The sequence below is a fragment of the Onthophagus taurus genome, chromosome 8 (genome assembly GCF_036711975.1).
Source record: "Onthophagus taurus isolate NC chromosome 8, IU_Otau_3.0, whole genome shotgun sequence".
Taxonomy (NCBI): Eukaryota; Metazoa; Arthropoda; class Insecta; order Coleoptera; family Scarabaeidae; genus Onthophagus; species Onthophagus taurus.
This window is the reverse complement of record NC_091973.1, coordinates 9,307,038-9,329,395: the sequence shown is the minus strand read 5'-3', so window position 1 is coordinate 9,329,395 and position 22,358 is coordinate 9,307,038. Positions and strand designations below refer to the sequence as shown.

The following is a 22,358-nucleotide window of genomic DNA, read 5'->3' as shown; positions in this document are numbered from 1 at the left end:
ACCTCTGTCGACTTTCGGAACAGGGATTCTTACAGTGGTACCCAATGGCACAGGGGGAATTTTTTTTTCAGAAATGTTAAACATTTTCTGAGCTTTCTGAACTGATGCAGTTCTCTACAGCTAAAGCGTTTTTAAGCATAATGGGCAAACAACTTTAGAACCATAGCCTTCTGCCATATCTTTCTCCGGAGCAGGATAAATAGCATGAATGGTCTATTGCATGTTCTACACGAATGAGCACCCGTTGTCTCCTCAGTACAAACACAGCACAAGAGTGGGGAATCCAATGATTGCTCACGTTCTTAATTTAGAACATCTAAGGGTTGTCTATGTACCTCAGAAGGAAGACCTTCAACATTCGCAGGTTCATTAAGAATCTCGGCACTTCGGATAGTCATGTGTCAGAACTTTGTTGATATAGAGCTTCGAGATTGACCTTTATATTAAAGATTCTGAAGGAATGGGAATACTTGGTGATGACTTAATCACATTTTCTAGATCCTCTTCACTCTCCAGGTTATGAGTATGATCGAGAAGTAAAGATATACCAAAGATATTCCATTTTCTCGCCTTTTACACACATTGCCGGCTTCGCATTCGGTATTTTATAGAATACCTAGGCAAAGTATAAAATTAATAATATTTCATGTATTACCTAAACGTTTTAGGTATTCTATAAGTTGCCTAGGTATTGTATAGAATACCGGATTATACAGATTGCCGGTAACATATACATTGTTTTAAACATCCTCCATTAAACTTAAAAGTATTTGAAGACGAAAGAAAAACAAAAAAAAAAGAATAGTTTGCTAATTCTCGTAGAAGTGGTTTTCTGGTTTGGATTCAAATTGGATCAAGTTCGAGCTTGGAAGTAAAAATTGGGTGAAACGGCTGCGGCGTTTTGCCGGTTAGAGGAGTTTCTAAACTGGCGCAGCGTTTAGAAGCGGGTCCGCGTTGAATATGCATCGGAAGTATCGGGCAGAACGAACTGCGGGTAGTTTATAAGAAGGTCCCGGCGTATCCGGCTAATTGCAATGACTTTTCCGGTACCGGAAAAGTTGAGGGGGGAAAATTTGTTACCTGCATTGCGAAAGTAGGGTATTTAGCGATGCGAGGTCGGTACGGGAGCGATTAAAAATAGATGCGCGCGAATAGGGGTAGGTGGAAATTGTCTGGGAGCTCCACAGGCGGACTAATTATTTTTATTGCCACGGCCGGGGGCTTCTTTTGCATAATATGTGATGGAAGTTCTTAAGAGGTCCCGGGGCTGCGAGTTGCGCAACTTTCCTTCGCACATCCTGTTTCGCTGCCGACGCTCGCCACCCCTTTCTAAAACAACCGGCAAACGTGAAAGATGCTTATCGAATGTGATTTATAGGAGCGCGATTGGTCGTTAATTGATTGTCGAGAATTTGATTGCGTGTCACCGCGCATAAATAGAAACCACCCCCGGTTCTAAAACCAGCACGCAACCCCAACCGCCCCCCAACACGCACCGATACGGTATTAAATGTGCAGTTTCGCGAACGACGCGAGTGCTTTTTGTTAAACGAAGCTTCGATCGTCCGCTCTAATCTCCGCATTTCATCGTTCGCAAATTTTCATTATTTGCCCAATTATAAATCACGTCGGAATCTGACAAAATCAGGCCGCCCAGAGCAGTAATGCTCACTGATTGATGTTTCTTTTTTTTTACTATTTCAATTCAAATCAAAATTTGTATACGGACAACCACAAATATTCCGATAATATTAATTTATGTTATTTATTAAATAACAAATTATAAGGTTTATTAAAATTTATAGACCCCAACAAAATGTCAGGGGATCATTTTTAAATCGTCTAAAATACATTATTTTTACTAAATTCCTGTGTAGTTGATAATTTTACCAAATGCGAATTTAATTCAATTTTGCCATTTGCCGAACAAAAGGCGAAAATATTTCGAATTAATTAACAATTATTGTTGTTGTTTGAAATTGACCGGGCAAAAATAAAATTGAGTGAAATAGAGAAAGTGTTTATCACTTTTCCCAATCCACATTTCAAATTCAATAAAAGTTTAATTGACTGGAATTCAACAACCTATATAACTTATTTTACTCAAAATTTAGAAGACAATCATTTATTTATACAGGGTGTTTTAAAACAACGTTTAAATATTTATAGTGGTAGTGCTACAGTAGAAAACAAGTCGAAAAGTGTTAATCAACATGGGTCCGAAAATCAACCGTTTTCGCGATACAGGATGTTCAAATTTTTTGGGACTACGTTTTTTCTTTTAAACTGTAACTACTACAGATTTGATAATTGGCAAATCGATACAGTATGAAACTGTCTCTTTTTGAGAGTAGTATGATGTTTACATTGCTTCCAGTTAGTATAAGTTATTCCATTACAAAACGTTATGCCATTATTTACCAAAATTTGGCCATTACAAGGAGTAGGCTTTGCCTTACGTACAATCTGCTAACATACATTAATTTGACGTTTCGTTCAAATTACGAAATAACCAAACTCCAGTAATTTGATTTTGCGAAACCTGAAGTAAAATCGTTTGCAATGGTCTTGTATTCAAATGCTGAAATGAGCGATATGGTGTTTATGTACGGCCGTGCCAATGGAAATAGTTTGAGAGCACATCGTTTCTATGCTTAAACATTTCCCAATCGCCGGCTAACAGGGTTGCCAGACAATTCATGAAAACTACGGGCTACTTGAAAGAGTTCGGGCTCCCTTTTAACGTAGAATGAGAAACTGTATTGATGTTGCAGGTCGACATTTTGATGATTCAGTAAAAAGCTTCGTTTTGATTAGTATTAGTATTACGTTGTGTCAATTCAATTTTTCTAATAATTTATTTTTAAAAATGTATTCTGTTTCGGAAACCTTAATGAGTACAATTTTTTAAAACATCCTGTATACAGGGTGTTTCAGGCTTTTGTAGCAGGACATTAACAGTCGATAGATCTTTTAAAATTAGCACAAAAACTTCATACAAACATAGGTCGACAAACGCTTTGTTTTGAAGATACAGGGTGTTTAAGTTAAATTTTTTAATTAATTTTAATTTAATATTACACGTGTATTTCAACCGATTCTTTTCAAATTTGGTATACGGAGGTGTGCAACGTATTCTTTACGGATTAAAATAACAATAACTTTTCTGACAGTATACTTTTTGGCTTTTTGAAAAGTACTGAGAATTCTTATTCTCGGTACTTTTTTAAGCAAAAACGGCACTCTTATCAAAATGCGCTAAAGTTGATCGTTTTCAAGATAATCCGCTTTTTATTATTCGATATAGACCATTTTTTTAGAGGATTGTTAAAGATAGGTATAATAATGTTTGCCATTGAAACAAAGTAGGTAAGTTCACTAATATTTTAGTTTATTGTATCAAGTTGATCAGTGTTAAATTAATTTTTCTTATTCGTTAACGTGTTAAATTCAATTTTCTTGTTTATTAACGTGCTAAATTCATTACTCGTGTTGAATTGTTTTTTTTTTCATTTTTTTGTTTGCTGCGTAAAAACTTTATATAATGCCGTTTATTTTTCCTAACCAAGAGTTAGCGGATACTCATTTTGTTTATGGGTTTGCAAACGGAAATTCAGCAGAAGTAGCCCTAGAGTATAGGGGAAGATATCCAAATAGAACATCCGCATCCTTCTGTGTTTGTGAAAGTGTATAGACAAATAGTTGAACAAGGACTAAATAATGATGGGTAGATCGTAATAATGACAATGTTAGATTGCAAAGAAACTTTAGAAGAAGAATTTTGTGTGAGTTCGACAGAGACCCCACTACGAGTGTTCATGTTCTATGTTCAACATGATCATAGACATGCTTATAATTTACAACCCTTGTAAGGATTGCAACCAGGCGATGAAGAACGGCGTGCGACGTTTTGTCACGATGTCACGAACAATTCGGCCACGAAACTTCCAACATGAATTTAGTGTCAACGTCTGGGTAGGTGTTTATAATAATCATCTTTTCGGGCCATACTTTTTGACACCATAACTGACCGCTACGGCGTTCTTGTAATTTTTGGTAGCTGAACATGCCAATATGTTTGATGACATTGATTTAGCTTTAAGAACAAAGGCCGGGATTGCAGGAAATGCAGATCTTGATGTTTTAAACTTTTTTGTGCGGAGATATTTGAAAGCAAAATTGTATGAGACTCCTGTTCCCACAAGGGATGAACTTTTAATAGGATTAGGAATACTTGTAATGATATAAGGCCGTTCTTAAATACCATTACTCGATCAATAATTCGTCGGTCAGAATTATGCAAGCAAAATTTATTACATTTATGTTACCTGTATATACAGGGTGTCAGATAAAAAAACGCCCCAAGCTGTAACTCTGTCATTTACATTCCGATTTTCATGAGCGAGGTATCGAATGAAATGGTTTGATGAATACTATGATTCATGCTACAAATAAACTTTTTCAAAGGCCGTCATCAATTTTAAGCGACTATTAGCTGTTATTTTTCAAATTGCTTCATATATTTTCTTTACGTCATTGGATAGAGATTGTTTTTCTGAATCCATTGATGTACAATACATCTATTTTGAATGTAATTTTAGCAGAGAAAAGACAACCTGTATATAGTGTCTATGTATATGTATACAGGTTGTCACACAAGAACGCCGCAAGGTGTAACTCTGTCCTTTACCTTCCGATTTTTATGAGCGAGGTATCAAATGAAATGGTTTGATGAATACTTTGATTCATGCTACAAATAAACTTTTTCCAACGCCATCTTCAATTTCAAGCGATTATCAATTTGACTTTCAAATTGCTCGGTATGTCATGAAAATCGGAATGTAAATGACAGAGTTACAGCTTGGAGCGTTTTTTCTGACACATCTGACACATCTCATTTTGACAACATCTGAAGAGTAATCGTGCCAACTTATACCAAAAAAAGCTTACAACCGAAATAACTCGAAAACGAAAAACGCTAGGTACCAATAACTTTTATCAAAGTCAACCTATTTTTTACGTACAATTAAACGGTGTAATAAAAACTATAGCATTACATTTAAAATAGCGAAGTTATGGTCTACTTCCGATAGACCGGAAGTGGCGGCCATCTTGAAAATATTTTAGATCGAAAGTTTCGAATGAACAACCCATGCTACCAAAATTTCAAATCTCTACGAATAGTGAAACCTGAAAAAGTTCTAACGAACCAGTTACGTGAGACACCCTGTACAATAATCACAAAATATCTTACCTTACTATACAGGGTGATTTATAACATACAAAGCAGACTAAAAGGGTAGGTACTAGGGGTCAAACTGAAGAGATTTTCTTAATAATGTTTTGTTAAAAACTTAATAGTTACATAGATATCGCAAGTTAATTTTTGAAATAATTTAACGTCCATTTTTGAGAACCGCTGATATTCAGTAAAGAACAATAAAAATATTTGTCAATGCCATCCTGATTTTTGAAGGAGCTGTAAATGTAGACAATATATTGTTTCAGTAGTTTTGTTATTTTAGATAATACGTAATTTGTTAAAAGAAATAATAGATGTTAAATTTAATAATTAATAAATAATAATTTAAATTAATTTAATTTAAATAATAGATGTTTAATTTTGACGTGAAATGATATGTCCGCTGCTAAGTAACCAAATCAACTGGATTGGCATCAATAAAAACATGGTATCAGCGGTTCTCAACAAAGAAATACCAGTTTTTGAGCATTTTAACAAATTTTTAAATATATAAACTGCTATATTACCAAGATTTTCTTATTTTTGTTAATTATGCATTGTTTAAGTAACCCCAAAATATTCGCAGTTTGAATTTAAACGTAGTGTCCGTATATGGTAAGAAATGCTCGGCCATTAGTTCAATTTTAACGTTCTATATCTTTGTGATTACTAAGTTGTGGTCAAAACATTATTAAGAAAATATCTTTAATTTGGCCTCCAGTACCTACCTTTTTAGTCTGCTCTGAATGTTATAAATCATCCTGTATAAATTAATATATAAATATAATTATATATACTAAGGTAAATTATATGGTCTGAACCTTGGAGCAATAATAATTGTACGCGGAGACGACGAAATTATTATATACTAAGAGAGCAAAGATATATTTTTGATGGTTATGAATATTGCAGCCGAGGTTGCGACAGCTACGCACAGAATAACTACACCAGAAAGGACACTGGGCGTGTCCCGCCAAAACTGATTTTCTTTTTTGTGCGGTGACGCCATCTCATAGGTTGGAAACGGTTTGGGTTGATGGCTTGAAGAAGGGTCAGAGGATGGAGCTGGATGGAGTAGTAGGAAAAGGGAGGAACGAGTATTTGAGATGTGAAAACTGCTTGAGGCGGTGGATAAGGTAGGATGCCATTAGAGAGGAAGTGCCTAAGACCTTGATGGAGGTTAAGCCGGGAGTTCTCTTTGGGAGTGCTTGAGAGAGATTGCAAAAGCGTATCGTCTGATTTCACTTTTCGATCAAGCTAGGTGGATTTAGTTGTTGTGAGTGTTATGGTTATATCAGAGAGGTAACAAAAGAACTACTAAGCTTGTGAAATTGGGTTTGGAGAAGTAAAATAGGTGTGGTTATTTGTGGCCCTAAAGAAGTTTGCGAGCGGGATATATATAAACTTCTAGTCTCACATGGGCACTGACCTGGATCCTGATACTTGCTGAAAGAAAGAACGTCTAGTAATTTTCCTTGGTTTCTAGCCGAGCTCTCGTGCAGCAAACCTGATTGAGGTATCGTGAGATTTTTATGCAACACTGACTCCAGTTTTCATGATTATTCTAGATACTTGCGGAATATGCTATGGCCTGGAGAACTCTTTACTTTCTATATTTTACTGTTTCAGCACAATCAACTTGTTCTGGAGTATCTGGAACAATCTATCTCCTTGATTCATCACCTAACTCTTTATATAGTAATAAGTGTCTTCATTATTGAATTACTTGTTTTTTCAAGTTCTTGATGATATTGGGGAATTTGAGCATATTAAAAAAACTTTTAGTACAAAAGTTGTAACAAAATATTGCTCCCTTGCACTTTTGCACTCAAATGCATAGATATCCAGAAAAATACGAAAATGTGAAAATTTGGTGATTTCGTTGTTTTTTTTAAGTTGTTGATGGTAACACTGGGGAATCTGAGCATGTTTCACAAAACTTTTAGAACAATAGATGTAGCAAGTTTTATATATATTATGTAATATACATACTCTGTGTTTAAGCATCTTGGGATCGCTTCCTCTCTTCTGTGTCCTTTTCCATTAGAACTTTAGCAAAGAATGTAAATGCAATAAAACATGTGTGTATTTATAGATGGATTCTTTTAATTTTAGCTCTACCGGTTTCGATCAATACATTTAATCATCTTCAGGAACAACGTCAGTAAATATATTTTCAAAAGACATATTTGTTAGTTAATTAGGCTGTTATCCTCTTACTCTTGATATTTTAACTCTTCTTTTCCTTGTTACCCAGTTATTCAGAAATATCCAATAAGCCTACCATGCAACAATATGCGCCATGCGTTTCTTTTTAGCAAAGAAGTTCATCACTTCTCTTCCCCCATCATCTGTATCGAGTACTTCTAAAATGCTGTCTTCGATGATTTCTTCATTTTATTCAGATAGCCATAGAATATTCCGTGATTCTCGTTCTTGCCACTTTTATATACTTCCTACCTTGTTTGCCATCTTCGGTGCTTTTTGTCCCTGATACTCTGTTTGTGCATTCCTTGAGACTCCCAATTCCGCGCTCTCTTTCTTGTGAAAAAAGAGAAATGTTTTATACATCTCGGCCTAGCAGTGTCGTCGATGATGCAAACTCTGCTTATGGTGCTTCCGACTGAAACTCCCCCCTCATTTCCTTGCCCTTTATGAACTTGGAGAGTCTGAACTCTTACAGCTTGCAAATTACTCCATTCAGAGATATGACTCCAGTTTCCATAATTCTTCTAGATACTTGCGGAATATGCTATTGCCTGGAGTATTCTTTAATTTCTACATTTTACTGTTTCAGCTCAATTATTTTGTTCTTGAGTTTCTGGAAAAATCTATCTCCTTGATTCGTCATCCAACTCTTTATTTTGTAATGTGTCTTTAATTATTGAATTAGTTGCTGTTTCAAGTTGTTGATGGTGACACTGGGGAATCTGAGCAGAAAAGTTGCAACAAATTTTACGCTTTACAATATTGCTTTCTTGTACTTTTACTCTCCATCGCATTGATATCCAGAAAAATAGGAAAAGTGTGAAAATTTGACGAATTCACTGTTTTTTTGAAGTTGTTGATGGTATCACTGGGGTAGCATGTTACAAAAGAGGGTTTTAGAACAAAAGTTGTAGCAAATTTAAGGTTTAACAGTATTACTCTCTTGCACTGTTGCTCTCGGACAGATAGATATTGAGAAAAATACGAAAATCTGAATATTTGACGAATTCGTTGCTTTCTTGAAGTTGTTGATGGTAACACTGGGGAATCTGACCCTGTTACCAAGAGAGTGTTACAAGCAAAATTGTGGCAAATTTTATGTTTAACAATATTGCTTCCTTGCATTTTTGCTCTCAGACCTATAGATATCGAGAAAAATATGAAAATATGAAAATTTTTATTTCTTATATCACAAGCAATACTTGACTTACTTTGGAAGAATCCTAAATTTAAGGGAACTCACAAAAAAATGCTAAGAATTCAATATCCCAATGGTGGAGCATTATAGATCTTGCTCTCTTCCACTTTTACTCTCAGATGCATAAATATCGAGAAAAACACGAAATTATGAAAATTAGATAAATTCGTAGTTTTACGTGCTGTTAAAGTAACTCTCGGGACTAGCAGCATATTAGAAATAATGTGATACATCGTTGTAACTAGATTTTCTATAGTTTTATATATTTGAATATGGCAGATATGAAGGGTGGATCCACTTTTCCTCTATAACATTTTGTCATATCTTAAAAACTCGATGGGATGATTTGGATAGTCTGAGTATGTTCGGGATACTGTCATATTGACATAGGTGACAGGTTAATTAGGGATGCAGAGGACACATATATTAGTTTTATTAATATAGTACAATTTTTTTTCTCAATTCTCTGGACGATCATCATTAAAATAATTTATTCAACAAACCTACATTCTGTACACGTGACAAATCGAGATGGCGAGAAAATATGCGCCGTTTATCGCCGCGTGGTGCGTATCTATGCCGGAGGGTAGCATAAGTAACATTAATTATGCATGTATATATATGCGTATACATATTTCATTTGTTTAATTAATGAAAATGAAAAAAAATATATATATATATAAAAGGGAAACTTGCGGGAAGAGAGAGTGGAGGGTGTACGACTGTATTTTATGTTGTCATGCCTTCACACGCGACGTCGCATGGCTTGGTGTTTATTATGTTGAGATAAAATCTGCGACCGGTCAAACTTCATATAAACACCGTAGTATTCGTAAAGTTCGATGCGGACTTTGCCGGTAGTCGCTGATCGTTTTATTCTGGTCCTATTCCAGATCGTTCTGGTCTAATAGTTAGCAGTTAATTATAATTCGCTAATTAATTGAATTCTCCATAATGCAGCTCGAGCGCCGATTGCCCTCCAGTTACAATTACCTTCCAGAATCGTAACCCTCGAGGTTCGTTGAAAATTTTCCCTTGCTATCGCCCGTTCTGTTCGAAGGCTTAATGGAATATTTAATTGTCAGAAGAAGTTTTGATGTAAAGAACATTACATCGAGATAATTAGAGGATAGTGCATGTAACGTTAATAACATTTTTTATTTTGGTTGAATATTAAATATCGATATTCAAAGGATGACGTTGGAGGTTATTAAAGAGAATGGTAAGCCGGTTGGCATCCTCCTTTGTGTTTTATATTGTAATAAACGTGGCTTCAATGAATCATAACGAACCAGTAGCTTCAGGATTAGAGGCTTTATCGGACGACGTGATTCTTCAAGCTCTACTGGTCATGGTAATGATAAAGCTGTACCGGACGTAGCATTTACATATTTTAATTATGGATAGTTTATTACAACCTTTCGACTTAAAAAATAATCGTAATAAACTTTTTATAAATCTATTAAACCCTATGTACATTTCGTTTATTACGTTGAAATATTAAACATTTGTGGTGAAATAACGAGAAAAAACGTTTCGGAAACAGCAAACTTTAGCGAAGGATGAAAAGCTTTATGGGATTTTGTTTCGCCGCCGGTAATGAGCGTGCTTTTTCTTGTCGGTACAATTAGTATTTAACTTTATTAAAAAATGTTTGCGCCCTTTTCCGGACATCCATTTAGTTCGGCAGTAAAATAAAAGGTCTCGGTTTTATTAATTTAACTTTATTTTACACTAAATATAAACTTCCTCCTTAATGTCCGAACCTTTACAACTATTTTGAACGTTATTAGAGGTTTATGAACCGTAAGGGTTCACCCTTCGAGGTGAGTTTCTTCTCAAAACTTAACTGGGCAACACTATAAACCCTTACCACCCCCTAAACAACAATTAATTAACCCACCCAGTTTTCGCCGTTTGTATCCCAAATCATACAATTGAATTTCATCCTAATTTACTAAAATACTAAAGTTTTGAATAATAGTTTAGTTATATTTGTTTAATTGTGTATGATTGGTGAGGTATAAAGATCAAAGTGTTTTAGAGAATCAAAGAGGAGATCGTAATAACCGATTCATCATCAACCTGGTATTATGGTATAGAGTGTCATATCGTTGGGGGATTAGTCACCTCTAGTTGTCTTCCCTGGTAGTTTAAATGTACACCGATACATCGACGAGGTTTTACAGCCCGTTGTAATACCCAGGCTACGCGGACACCCTGACATCATATTCTAGCAGGATAACGCCCGACCTCATATTGCTCACATCTGTCAGATGTTCCTACACGAAGAAGGAGTAGAAATGCTGGGTCGCTATATAAGGCGTTTATCACAATCAGCAAACACCTTGCAGGAACTTTGTCGTCATCTACAGCAAACCAGGGATGAGATTCCACAAGATACCATCGATCATCTCATTCAGAGCATGCCTCGCAGTTAGGCAGAGCATAAGCAATCGTGGAGATGCAACATTTTATTGACATAAATTGTTGGTACTTTAGGTCGAGTGTTGCAACCTTCTTCAGAAACTGGTTCGAAGTGACACCTGAAACCACTTCGAACCAGTTTCTGAAGAAGGTTGCAACATGGCATCCGAAACGTCAAACCTTTTATTAAAAGACGCAAGGCAAAACCCGAAAATTTCTAGTGTTAGTTCTAGTTTTAGTTCTAATCTTAGTTTAATAAAACAATTAAGTAACCCACCCAATTTTCGCCGTTTGTATCCCAAATCATACAATTAAATTTCATTCTAATTTACTAAAATACTAAAGTTTTGAATAATAGTTCAGTTATATTCGTTTAATTGTGTATGATTGGTGAGGTATAAAGAATAAAGGGTTTTAGAGAAACAAAGAGGAGATCGTAATAACCGATTCATCATCAACCTGGTATTATGGTATAGAGTGTCATATCGTTGGGGGATTAGTCACCTCTAGTTGTCTTCCCTGGTAGTTTAAATGCACACCGATACATCCACTAGGTTTTACAGCCCGTTGTAATACCCAGGCTAAACGAACACCCTGACATCATACTCCAGCAGGATAACGCCCGACCTCATATTGCTCACATCTGTCAGAAGTTCCTACACGAAGAAGGAGTAGAAATGATGGGTCGCTATATAAGGCGTTTATCACAATCAAAAAACACCTTGCAGGAACTTCGTCATCATCTACAGCAAGCCATGGATGAGATTCCACAAGATAGCATTGATCATCTCATTCAGAGCATGCCTCGCAGAGTTAGGCAGAGCATAAACAAGCGTGGAGATGCAACATTTTATTGACATAAATTGTTGCTACTTTAGGTCGAGTGTTAAGTTTCTTTTCAAAACTTAACTGAACAACACTATAAACCCTTACCAACCCCTAAACAACAATTAAGTAACCCACCCAATTTTCGCCGTTTGTATCCCAAATCATACAATTAAATTTCATTCTAATTTACTAAAATACTAAAGTTTTGAATAATAGTTCAGTTATATGCGTTTAATTGTGTATGATTGGTGAGGTATAAAGAACAAAGGGGTTTAGAGAAACAAAGAGGAGATCGTAATAACCGATTCATCATCAACAGGGTCGAATTTGCTTTACGCGAGTGTCGCGGAAACTTAAAAATGTTCTGAGGCGTAGCCGACTTCTGACAAATCCAATTATGTTGGGGGTAGACATCAAAGAGCGCCGCTCCGGTTATTAATTAGAAATCTTGTATTCAAAGCTTCGAAACCATGTCAATTCGGTTAATAAATTTCCTTTTGAGCAGGTGTTTGTTGTGGAATTGCGATTTCGCGAAGGAAATGGCGCGCGGCTAGGCGATCTAAAAGGGGTTTGGGGTCAGAGAGTATTTTCTTTATATTGCAGAATAAAACGAAAAGTTTCGGCTTAATCACTTAAATATTGAAAGGCGTCTTTTTCATTCGCGATGTTTCTATACTCAAACTTTTTCTGCCGTTTTAATCAAACCTCCTATTCGCGTTTTTAATTAAAGCTCTTGTGTTAAAAAAAAACATGACAGACCGTTGGTGGACTTTAATCCTCTAATTACGTGGATGTTTAAAATATGCGTGTGGGGCAGATTAATATGTTTTACGAGTTAAAGTAGTAAAAAAGGACAATGAAAAAGAAACGATCTATAGAAATGGAAATTTGCCTACAATTTAGTCGGTCGGATTCGAAACGGGGTAAGTTTAATTTCGTTTTTTTACGACTGACTCCCTAATGTATGCGTATGACAAATGAAAGCGGATATTGAGTTCGCCGGAAGTAAGGCAAGGCGGGAAGTCAAGTTCCTCAATTGCGGGTTTACTAGAAAGTTTTCTCCCCCCAAATTGCGCCACAGCACAAGGTCTGAAAATATTAATAATTTAAAAGAATCTTTATAAATGTGCCTAGTAAAGGGACAGGACAATTTTTGCATATGTTATGGAGGGGTTGCAAGTTAGCACCAACTTTTCCATGCCAGAGGCACGCGTTTCGCAGGATTAGGGTGTTGATTTATCGAAGCGGCTTTTTTCCTTGTACTTCATTAAATTAATTCTATTCGCGTCATCCATGGTAAATCCTTTTAAGAGAATTCGAATCCTCGGATCTTTTGTTTCCACCTTGCAGATAAATTAACTTTATGACACCATCGACCGACCCTCGTGAGAAATCTTAAACCTATACTCTATTTATGCGCAACCCTTAAAACTACTTTTTACAGCCGTATATACGTTTCTGTTAATTTCGCTAAAGAAAACGACGGCTAAAAAAACCAAAATTGAATAGTAACTCGGAAGCAGCCCGTTCCCTCAAAGGAAAACCTTTATTCCCCATAATTAGATCCTTTATTTAAGCCGGCATCTGTATCTGAACGGGGCAAAATGAAAATTCCCTTGCCCTTCATTTGAAATATACAAAGTTAATCGATTATGGTAAAGCCCGGCCCTTTAATCCCTAACTTCCGCGGGGAAGTTTCGCAGTTTTTCCCAGCGGAACTAATTTGGGGGCTCACTTAAAAAGGCATTTATCCAGAATTCGATTTTGGTAGACGCTGTTTTGTTTCCGTTCGCGAAAAACTCCGCGACATTTAAAACTACCTTTATTTTTACAAACATTTTAATACTACAGTTAAACCTCGATACAACGGACCTTGTTAGAACGAAATAAAAGGCTTAAATTGGCCCAAAACGATGATTTATTCATTTAAATAAGTGCTACACGTGTTTCGCCCCTTCTAGAGGCTTCGACAGGCACGACTACGAAAGAAAAATCATACAAGTAGTAGAAAGTGAACTTAGAGCTAGGTCTTAAATCTAATATTGAAGTAGTGAAAAAATATTTACCGTCATTAGTTTTACGACAATCTTGGGGGAGTTCGTGTTGTTTTCAACATGTTCTCGATTGATTATTATGATTGTATGTTATCAAAATTCCAATATACGAGGCAGAGTTGTTATTATTTTTAAGCCTATCTGTTCCACAAAGGTACCAAGAAAAATTACATAGTAAAAGTTCCAACTAGATTTTTTCTTCTTCTATATTTACCATTTATCAAATGGCAAAACTTGTAAAAATTCGTTGAAATTGTTAATATGAAGGTTTATTTCTATTCCGTGTGTTTCTCACGTTCTACTTAATCTCAAAGTGTCCACTAATAGTAGTTTGGGTCAGAAAATATTATTAAAGTTTCAAAAATTATCCAAATATGACGGCGAATTGTTGAATATCTATTTTGAGTTTGTAAGGATTTTGAAAATATTGAGCGAAGAATTAATTTAATCTTTTTGCTATGAGTCGTATCTTTTAGTTTGATTGATGGCGGTGGACTGAGGAAGTAATATGTAAAGATGTACGTTATTGTCGGTTGGAATTAGCGTTTAGTGGGAAATTTAAATTTAAATTCAAGTGTAGTGTGGTGTAGTTCCCAATTAACATCCATGCAGTGTATTGAATTAAATCATTTTTAAGAAAAAGCGGAAATTATTTATGTCTGTAATGTCGTTAAGTAACTTATCTGTATTTTCTTTTTTATATTTATGTATAAAATATTCTTCGTAGAGATCCAATTGTTTAGACTTGTTTATGTTTTTAAGTAGAAATATATTGTTTGTGTTGATTGAATGTTTATGTTCTTGTAAATGTTTATATACGTTGGATGTCTTTTTGGTTTTGTGTTCCTTCAGTCTGGTATTGAGGTTCCTTCCTGTTTGCCCCACATAATTGTCATCACAATCTTCGCATCTGATTAGATAAACACCGCTTTTTTGGAGGTCTTCGAATTTGTGTTTGTTGTTGGTCAATAAATCGCTAATTTTGTTTCCTGATAGGAACGCCGGGATTATATCAAATTTATTTAGATTTTTAGTAAATTTTGTTAAATTATGATTGTATGAGAGGGTTAGAAATTGTTTGTTAGATTGAATGTTAGGGTAAACTAGTTTTCTAATATTATTTTTATGAATACCATTAATTATTGATTGTAAAGTGGAGATGTTGTAACCATTGTTATTTCCGATTTTTAATATGTTATTGACTTCTTTTTCAAAGTTTTGTTGTTTTAGTGGTACTTGTTAGAACGAACGTCCGATATAACGGACAAAATCTACTACGAGCCAAAAAAAATTGCAACACCTCGAAAACGATGAGTCACCAAAGCTGGAATCCTATGCTGGTAAATGCCATTTGGTGAGTGAACGTTATTTCTGCGATTATTAACAATGCCTAGAATTGGTAGAAGACCGCGGTTTAACCAATTCTCTAACCACCTAAATGAGTCTTAGAGACAGATTTCATTCTTCGGCTGCAACTGGTGTTGACTGGATGAGAGATCTGAGACACATAGTGTCGCGGAGAACTTTGTATCGAGGAATTTCATCTTTTACGTTTTTATGACGTATTCCTTTGACGCAACTTTACAAAAGAGCCAGACTTCTATGGTGCAAAGAAAGACAACGTTGTATCCTGGTACTCCTGGTATTATGGTATGAGGTGCCATATCGTTGGGGTATTAGTCACCTCTAGTTGTCTTCCCTGGTAGTTTAAATGCATACCGATACAAACACGAGGCTTTACAGCCCGTTGTAATACCCAGGCTAAACGAGTGCCCTAACATCATGTTCCAGTAGGATAACGCCCAACCTCATATCGCCCACATCTGTCAAAACTTTCTACACGAAGAAGGCGTAGAAATTCTCCCCTGGCCTGCTCGCTCTCCGTATTTAAACCCGATCGAGCATGTGCGGGATATGATGGGTTGCTATACAAGGGCGTCGTCAGAGAGGAGCAGAGGGGGGCCACTGCCCCCCCACCCCTAGAGGTAGATTCGAAAAAAAATTAAAACACAATATATATACATCTCGAGTACTGACAACTATCGAATGGGATGCCATATTTTGATCTGGAAACCAAGGAAGTTCAAGAACTATTCCTCGGATTGATTCCTCGGAAACTTGATGCTTTGGATGCGAAATGAATTGCAAAAGCAATAGATGAGTTTTCGGCAGAAGATCTTGATCCGGACAAATGTGTTGGTTTAGAAAATATAAAAAAGCTTTGTGCTTTCATCAAAGGAAGGTACCATCAAAGATATTATTACATTTTTTCAAGAATCAGTTTTGAGACGCAAATTGATACCAAATATTTCCAAGCTTTGCGAAACAAGGTGGAGCGAGAAACACAAAAATATTAGTGTTTTTAATGAGAATTTTCCTATTATAATGGAGGCCTTTGAAACCTCGTCACGGGAAGAAAATAAGAATAAATAATGCGACTAGAAAAAATACTTATCAGTTCCATGCAGCAGCTTCTAGAGTTTCGTTTATTCTCAGGTATATTTTGATAGCAAATACTCGGCTATGATGGAACCTGTGGTAAACGTGCTCCAATCCGTAGCTTTGAATGCAGTTAAGGCATCCCAGCACATTAGCCGCCTTTTGGAATTTATAGAAAACCATCGTAACGGTCCAGAAAACGTCACAAATGCAATTATTAGAGACGCTACTATCGTTGCAGAAAAACTTGGACTGGGAGAAGACATGAAGTCCTTGCCCCGTATTGTTGAGAGACAACAACATCAGAACAACCACCCAGCAGCAAGCCCCTCAGAATTCTGGCGGAGGTCTTTAATAATACCATACTTAGACTCGATTATTAATTCTTTTGAAGTTCGCTTTTCTGAAGAAAACACCCCGTCATTTTCCTTATCTAAATTACACCCAGCTCAAATGTTAGGTATGTCCCTTGAAGACCTCGTAGAAGCTGGTGAAGTCTTTTCCCAATTTTACAATTTATCAAATATCAACAACGAAATCGAACTATGGAAAAAACTATGGCAAGATAAACCTGACTCAAAAGAATTAAGTGTTGTGGATGTCATAAAAGATGCCGACATTTTTTTCCTTGAAACCAGAAAAGCCTTTATAATTTTGGTCATTTTACCCTGCACCACATATACTGTTGAACTATCTTTTAGCAGCTTGAGGACAATAAAACCTGGCTTAGAAGCACTATGGCAGAATGTCGTCTCAATGGTCTTCCCATGATGAATGTGTATAGGAAGCATATTTTTGATATAAATTATGTTTTAAATAATTTGGTGTTATTTTTCAATTTTTTTGTCGTGCCCCCCACTGGCCCACTGGCTGGCGACGCCCTTGTTGCTATATAAGGCGTTTACCACAATCGGCAAACACCTTGTAGGAACTTCCTCGTCATCTACAGCAAACCAGGGATGAGATTACACAAGATACCATTGATCATCTTATTCAGAGCATGTCTCGCAGAGTTAGGCAGAGGATAAACAATCATAAAACTAGAGCTAGGCTCGATCATGATCTTTATTTATATTATGATGTATGTATGTAAGAGGAGGGGAGGGTATGCAACGCACACAGCACTTAGGCCCCACTCACTCCGGTTATATCAACCAGCCTAAGGAGTTACCGAAGGCTAGGATACAGCATAGAGGTGTGTCTCTGACGCCATTCGTAGTAGGCCATTCTTCCCCGAACACTCTTAATCTGAGGTCCTTGAGGGCAGAACAGTCACACAAGATGTGATTCATATTATGAGCCTTAAGTGTCAAATTAACAACATTACAAAACGCGAATAGAATAAATTAAGAATTTTCTAATTCCAAGTGTGAAATAGTGGTTGCTTGCCTATGCGTGACGTCACGAGCGGGCCTTCGCGCTATGCATCTGTTCCCGGAATGTGGCCTCTTAGATTGTACCGTCCTTGTATAAATAAAAAGCCAGTTAGACTGAACGCAACGGTGTGAAGAGTACTTTAGAGTGCAAATTAAAAATTTTTCATACCGGACTTTTGGCTATAACGGACACTCCCTTCCCCGTGTTAATCCGTTGTATCGTGGTTTTGCTGGACTTACATAATGAATATAGTTAGAGACTTGTATACGGATGAAAATTTTTAATAGGGTTTAATTTAGCGAATATGTAGTTACTAAATGGAACACGAATAAGCGCACAATGCGATACGTGGTATTCGTATCTCGTTGGGTGGTTACAGTAAAACGCTTTTAAGATAAATTGCCGAATGGAGGTATGGGGCGTCCGATCGCCAGTGGACGATGTCAATTAATAAAATTGCGCGCATTTTGTGCAATCGGTAACGTCCCAAAAATCGGTTCCGGTGGCGATTTGGGGCTCGAACCAAAAATCCCGAGGCGTTGAGATCAAATTAGTGGCTGTTTCGGGGTTTTTCATAATTCGAAAGTTGGGAATTCCGATCGGCGGGAGGTGCAGCTGATTAATGTGTGGCGGTTGTTTGCAGGACATGAAAGGTGGGTGGTCGGCATCACCAGGGACCACTGCACCGACGCTGCTGGCGGTGCAGCCGCTCCTCACACAGGCCAACACCCCAACTCAAACGACGCAACCGCAGACAGCCCCAAAACAGGATACCTCAAGTAAGTTCTAACTCATTTTTCTTAAAACTAATCCGTTAATTACAAAAAACTTCCAAAAATTAAATAACAAAAAAAAAACAATAATAATAACCTATTATATTATAGTTATATATTAACAACTATGCAAACCTTTTCTTCTTTTCATTTAACTGAGTAATCCGTTAATTGAAATATGGTCGTCCGAGTAATATTAAAAATGCACCCTAGCTACATGACGAGAATAAAAATTGAAATCAATGGACCGTGCCTGTTTGCGTCGGTCATTTCGAATCGGTTTGCAGCGTTCGAGATTCTTTCGTCGAACAACCGCTCTAATTTCAAATCAATATATCGGTACCGTACGTAAAAAGACCGGATGGAATTACACCTTCTCGAGCTCGTTTCCGACAGAGCCGTTTTTCCGCGCTTTGATAATGCCTTTGACGATTATTTATCTATTAACAAATGAATATCGAGCGAAACTATTGTTTGTACATTTTATTTAACCTCCGCAATATGCGGAATCGTATCTCTTTTGACGTGCCATTATACACCATTCAAATACGCAATAATCCCACCACGTTCTATGGCCTCCCCCCGCTTCTTTTAATTTCGTTTTGGTTACCGTGAAATCGATCACGTATCAACTCCTATTAACTCTATAGTCAATCATACACTAAAACTAAAAGTATTTATTATTCATTCGAAATCGAATTGCTGGATTACGGGATTCAGGAAAATACTTCAAAATAGACTCTTTCACGATCAATTAAAGTCGTTAAATTATTTAGGATAATTCTCACTTCCACATTAACCCTAAATCCCCTAGAATAGCAAATAATCATCCAAAGTAACGAGTTTATCGAACACTCTGAACTTGTTGGGTAAATCATGAATGGTCAAAATACATCACAATAACAAAAAGTTCGAAGTTCTTAGAAGTTCCGAAAAAGTTCCTCAGACTAGTTCAGAAGTTGTAAAAAATCGTAGCACAGATTTTTAAAACGGCACAAAAACTCCTCTCAAGTTTGAACCCATCGGAGTGGCTTGTTGAATACAAATTATTCCAGAACAACTCAGAAATGTCCAAATTTACAAAAACTTAAGGGGGTAACATTGATGTTATTGTAGTAACAGGTTGTAAAAGTTATGATTGCGACAAAAAAAAATCTTCCTGAGTAACACTAAATCTGGTAGAATAGGAGATGAATAGAAGGATGATTGAAGGAGCCGAACAATACGTAATGTAATATGCAGAAAAACTAAAATGTTGCTAAAAAATTGCCAAAAAGTGCCATCAATAGAAGAAAAAAAATCGTTGGGATATGTAGTACAAGCTCATTATGAAAAAGCTGGACCAGACCTTAACACATAAGGAGTTTAATGCCTATACCAGTGGTGTCCATTAATTTTTGACCAAGATCCACTTTTTATATAAATGTTTTGCCAAGATCGACCGAAGGGTTTAAAATGTTTTTTTACTTTTGAAAACTAACCTTTCTTTTTTGGCTCTAAGGCCCAGATATAGATATTTCAGATTCATGATTTTGTCGACCAGTCCATCGAGATCGACGTTATGGACACCACTAGCCTATATGATGTGTTTGCTGGCTGATGTGTTATTCCAATCTACTTTTAGTTCAATAATTAACAACATTTCTATGTAAAGAGTTAATCAAAACAGCGAAAAGTACATCAACGTTGTATCGATGTAGTTACAGTAGTAATAATGCGTTTTAGCAAGAACTAAAAGAACTACAACTTCATCTGATAAAGCCGAGGTCGCTTGCGGCCGAGGCTCTATAATTAATATCATATCAACCTGCAACTGATTATCATATTGTGGTGTCTCGGCCCCAAGCGACCTCGGCTTAATCAGTCAAAAGAACTGCAACTTCATTTGATACAACTCTATTCCCTTTAACTTAAAAGACGGAAATAAAATTAACGATTTTTTCATGCAATCTGCTAGAAATTCTATTCCATGTAATGATTTACTACAATTTTATGATTTGAATGAACATTTTCCTGAGCATTGTGATAAATTTAAATTTGTAGATATTTCAAAAATATTATAATATCTTAAGAAACCATAAGTATCTAGCCAGTTCTTTCTAAGGTGTTAGAGCGTATTATAGAAACGCAGTTACATAAATATATAAATAACAATGACATACTACGTTCTACTCAGTTTGGTTTTCGTTCTAATCATAGTTGTGACTTTGCATTGTTGAATGTAACCGATGACATAATAAATGATAGAGATAAAAGCCTATGTAGTGTTCTGATACTGTTTTGGTATTCATAAATTTGAACGAATTTCGCACGCCCTTATCAAAGTTAATTGGCTCAACATGAGAAACAGGCTCAAATATTATTTTCTATGTTTAGTTAATAGAGTGATATTTCTATTTTCTCCATAGTACCTCTGTAGAAAAATTACATTTTGAACTCATGTACATGATATAAACGTTAATTTATGCAGGACAAACAGACATGTTCTTAATTTATGGCGAGGTACATAAAAATGGAACTGCTGCTGTTCTAAGGTACCGTGAAAAATTTCGCTCTAGAAGGATACCAAATCGTAAAACGTTTGAAGCCATTGAAAGACGTCTTAGGGAAACTGGCACGCTAAAATCTACACGAATGAACGCTGATCGACAAGGGTTTCGATTGATACTCGATGCTGTTCAGTTATCTCCTGGTACTAGCACCATAAGATTGTCACTTTGTTTCGATGTTTCGAGTACAAGCGTATGGCGAACATTTCGTGGGCAACATTTGTATCCATATCACGTTACACATGTGCAAGATTTATTACCAGAAGACTATAACAAGCGCAGAAATTTACCCATACTTGGCACGAAGAAAACCCTCATACGACTGCTTTTACTCATCCAACATACTTTTTCCTTAAATGTCTGGTGTGGTCTTCTTGGTGACAATCTCAAAGGCCCTTTCTTTTTACCACCCAGGCTTTCCGGAATATGTTACTTGAATTTTTTGCAAAAGAACTTATATGAGGCCCTTCTCACTTTTCTCATCTTGCCACTGATTATTTAAACAGAGTATATGGTAACCGATGGATTGATCGAAACGGACCTGTGAAATGGCCACCACGGTTTCCTATTTTGTGTGGGGCTGGATAAAATCTATGGTTTACTCTACATCTATCGGCACCCAAGAAGAACTCAGAAATCGCATCGTGGAAGCCGCAGTAATTATCAATGGCCGTCCTGATGCTATAAGACGTCCCACAGAATTTGAGACATATGGTTATATGAACTTTGTTGTTTATTTTGTGCTGAAGAATACATCCCTAAAATAGTGCCGTGCAATTCTGAAACACCCTGTATATTAATTTTATAATTTACTAAAGTATTTTTAGCGACCTCGGCATAGGTGGTCGTCGGCTTAGGGATTGATTGCAATAATACTTTTTCCTTCTAACAAGGGAAGTGTCGGAACTGTCCCTCACCGATTTTGTTGCAATTTGGTACAGCGATAGTATGGCCAAAAATAAGGTTTACGTATTTTTGTTATACGTGCTAATAAAGCCCCTGGGGCAAGAAGTATGAAATGTAAACTGATTTTATTATATAGTATTATTATTTACAGTTTAACACATTATTCTTAAGGAAAGGGGTTATCTATCATACCCCATAACATTGCAGGGGATGGTCAGAGGCAAATAAGAAAAAACTTAATATAGCCAAAATCGACACTAGTTTTTAAAATATTCCAAAGGACTAGGGGTAGTTTACCCCCTGAAGCCCTCAGATATATGTGTGATATATCAATGGAAAGCTCTTTGAAAATGAATA

The 22,358-nt window shown here is 36.3% G+C and overlaps 1 protein-coding gene across 4 annotated transcripts in view; it reads left to right on the top strand.

The window, feature by feature from the left end:
• The window catches only part of LOC111413879 (cytotoxic granule associated RNA binding protein TIA1), a 278,716-nt gene that overhangs the window by 90,371 nt on the left and 165,987 nt on the right, over window positions 1-22,358 (top strand). For all 4 annotated transcript variants that reach the window (XM_023045001.2, XM_023045000.2, XM_023045003.2 and 1 more), the window contains exon 2: window positions 18,417-18,552. In XM_023045001.2, coding sequence (XP_022900769.1) covers window positions 18,417-18,552 — 136 coding nt within the window. The remainder of the gene's footprint in view (window positions 1-18,416; window positions 18,553-22,358) is intronic.